This window comes from Sinocyclocheilus rhinocerous, unplaced genomic scaffold (assembly GCF_001515625.1).
Source record: "Sinocyclocheilus rhinocerous isolate Xijiao unplaced genomic scaffold, SAMN03320098_v1.1 scaffold864, whole genome shotgun sequence".
NCBI lineage: Eukaryota > Metazoa > Chordata > Actinopteri > Cypriniformes > Cyprinidae > Sinocyclocheilus > Sinocyclocheilus rhinocerous.
The window spans coordinates 430-1,698 of record NW_015645567.1 but is presented as its reverse complement, the minus strand read 5'-3'; the positions used below and the strand labels follow the sequence as shown (position 1 = coordinate 1,698).

Sequence of the window (1,269 nt, the reverse complement as noted above, 5' to 3'; positions counted from 1 at the left end):
ATATTTGTTTATGGTTAAAAATTAAATTAAATATAATTAAATAATAATTATATTGTTAATTTCAGCTGTTCCATTAGGTGTCGCCACCATATTTGCCATTTGTTTTACATCGTATATTTAATTATATTATATTTTTTTCAGTGTAACCATTACAGTAATGAGAATTTTATGGGAAATTCTCATATAAATTGTTATATATGGCTTAATTGTCATGAAAAGGGGGATGCAATTTGACCTTGATGTGTTTTGAGTTAATATTAACCAGTAATTTTGTTTCTCTGGTATCAGGACATGCTTGCCCTTCAGATCATCGGTCTCTTCAAGAACATCTTCCAGCTGGTGGGTTTGGACCTGTTCGTGTTCCCGTACCGGGTGGTGGCCACCGCTCCTGGAGTGAGTGTCATTCCAGCTTCCTGTCAGACTTCCTGTTCCTGACCTGCTGAAGTTCTGCTTACCTGGATTTCCTGTTTGGTTCTTTTCAGTGTGGCGTGATTGAATGTATTCCGGACTGTAAGTCCCGCGATCAGCTCGGTCGGCAGACTGACTTTGGCATGTACGACTACTTCAGGAACCAGTACGGGGACGAGTCCACACTGGCCTTCCAGAAGGTGACAAACATTTGCTTCAGTAAATTTCATAGATTAGATATAATTGGTTTTTGCACAGAAAGCTGACGTTTGTATTGAATTGCTCATGCAGCTCTGATCATTTATTTCTTATACGTCTTGTGTAATGTCTCTCTTTCTCTCTCTCAAAGGCTCGGTATAACTTCATCCGCAGTATGGCCGCATACAGTCTGCTGCTCTTCCTGTTACAAATCAAAGACCGACACAATGGTAACATCATGCTGGACAGCAAAGGCCATCTCATCCACATCGGTGAGTCAGGTTAAACCAAACTAGCTTAACTTAAAGATGCCACATTCTTTGGTAGCATTTTATATCCAGTCATGGTTTCTTGCACCATAATTTAGACTATTTTCCTCCCTTTTTTCTACCATTTTATTCAAACAGGCTGTTTTTGCTACTGTACATTTAAGATATGTAAATGATATGTAAAATTTTATTTTAAACATAAAATATATGTAAAATATAAAATAAAAGCTAAATCAAAATATAAAACAAAAATAATAGAAATGATATCTTAATATTCTGTTTTGGTTTTTATTAATATTTTGAATTAGTTTTTATTTTAATTTTAGTTTTTTTTTTTTTATTTGTTATGTGCTTCTGCCTTTTCGTGTTTTTTCTTTTTAAATATTACTATTAT

The 1,269-nt window shown here is 34.6% G+C and overlaps 1 protein-coding gene across 1 annotated transcript in view; it reads left to right on the top strand.

Annotated features, from left to right (window-relative positions):
- LOC107706738 (phosphatidylinositol 4-kinase alpha-like) overlaps nucleotides 1-878 on the top strand; it is a gene marked incomplete at its 3' end in the record, with an annotated part of 38,069 nt that extends 37,191 nt beyond the window's left edge. The window contains exons 44-46 of the mRNA XM_016510545.1: nucleotides 266-393; nucleotides 483-608; nucleotides 758-878. Of these exons, the coding sequence (XP_016366031.1) occupies nucleotides 266-393; nucleotides 483-608; nucleotides 758-878 (375 nt within the window). The remainder of the gene's footprint in view (nucleotides 1-265; nucleotides 394-482; nucleotides 609-757) is intronic.
- Between the last annotated feature and the right edge of the window lie 391 nt (nucleotides 879-1,269).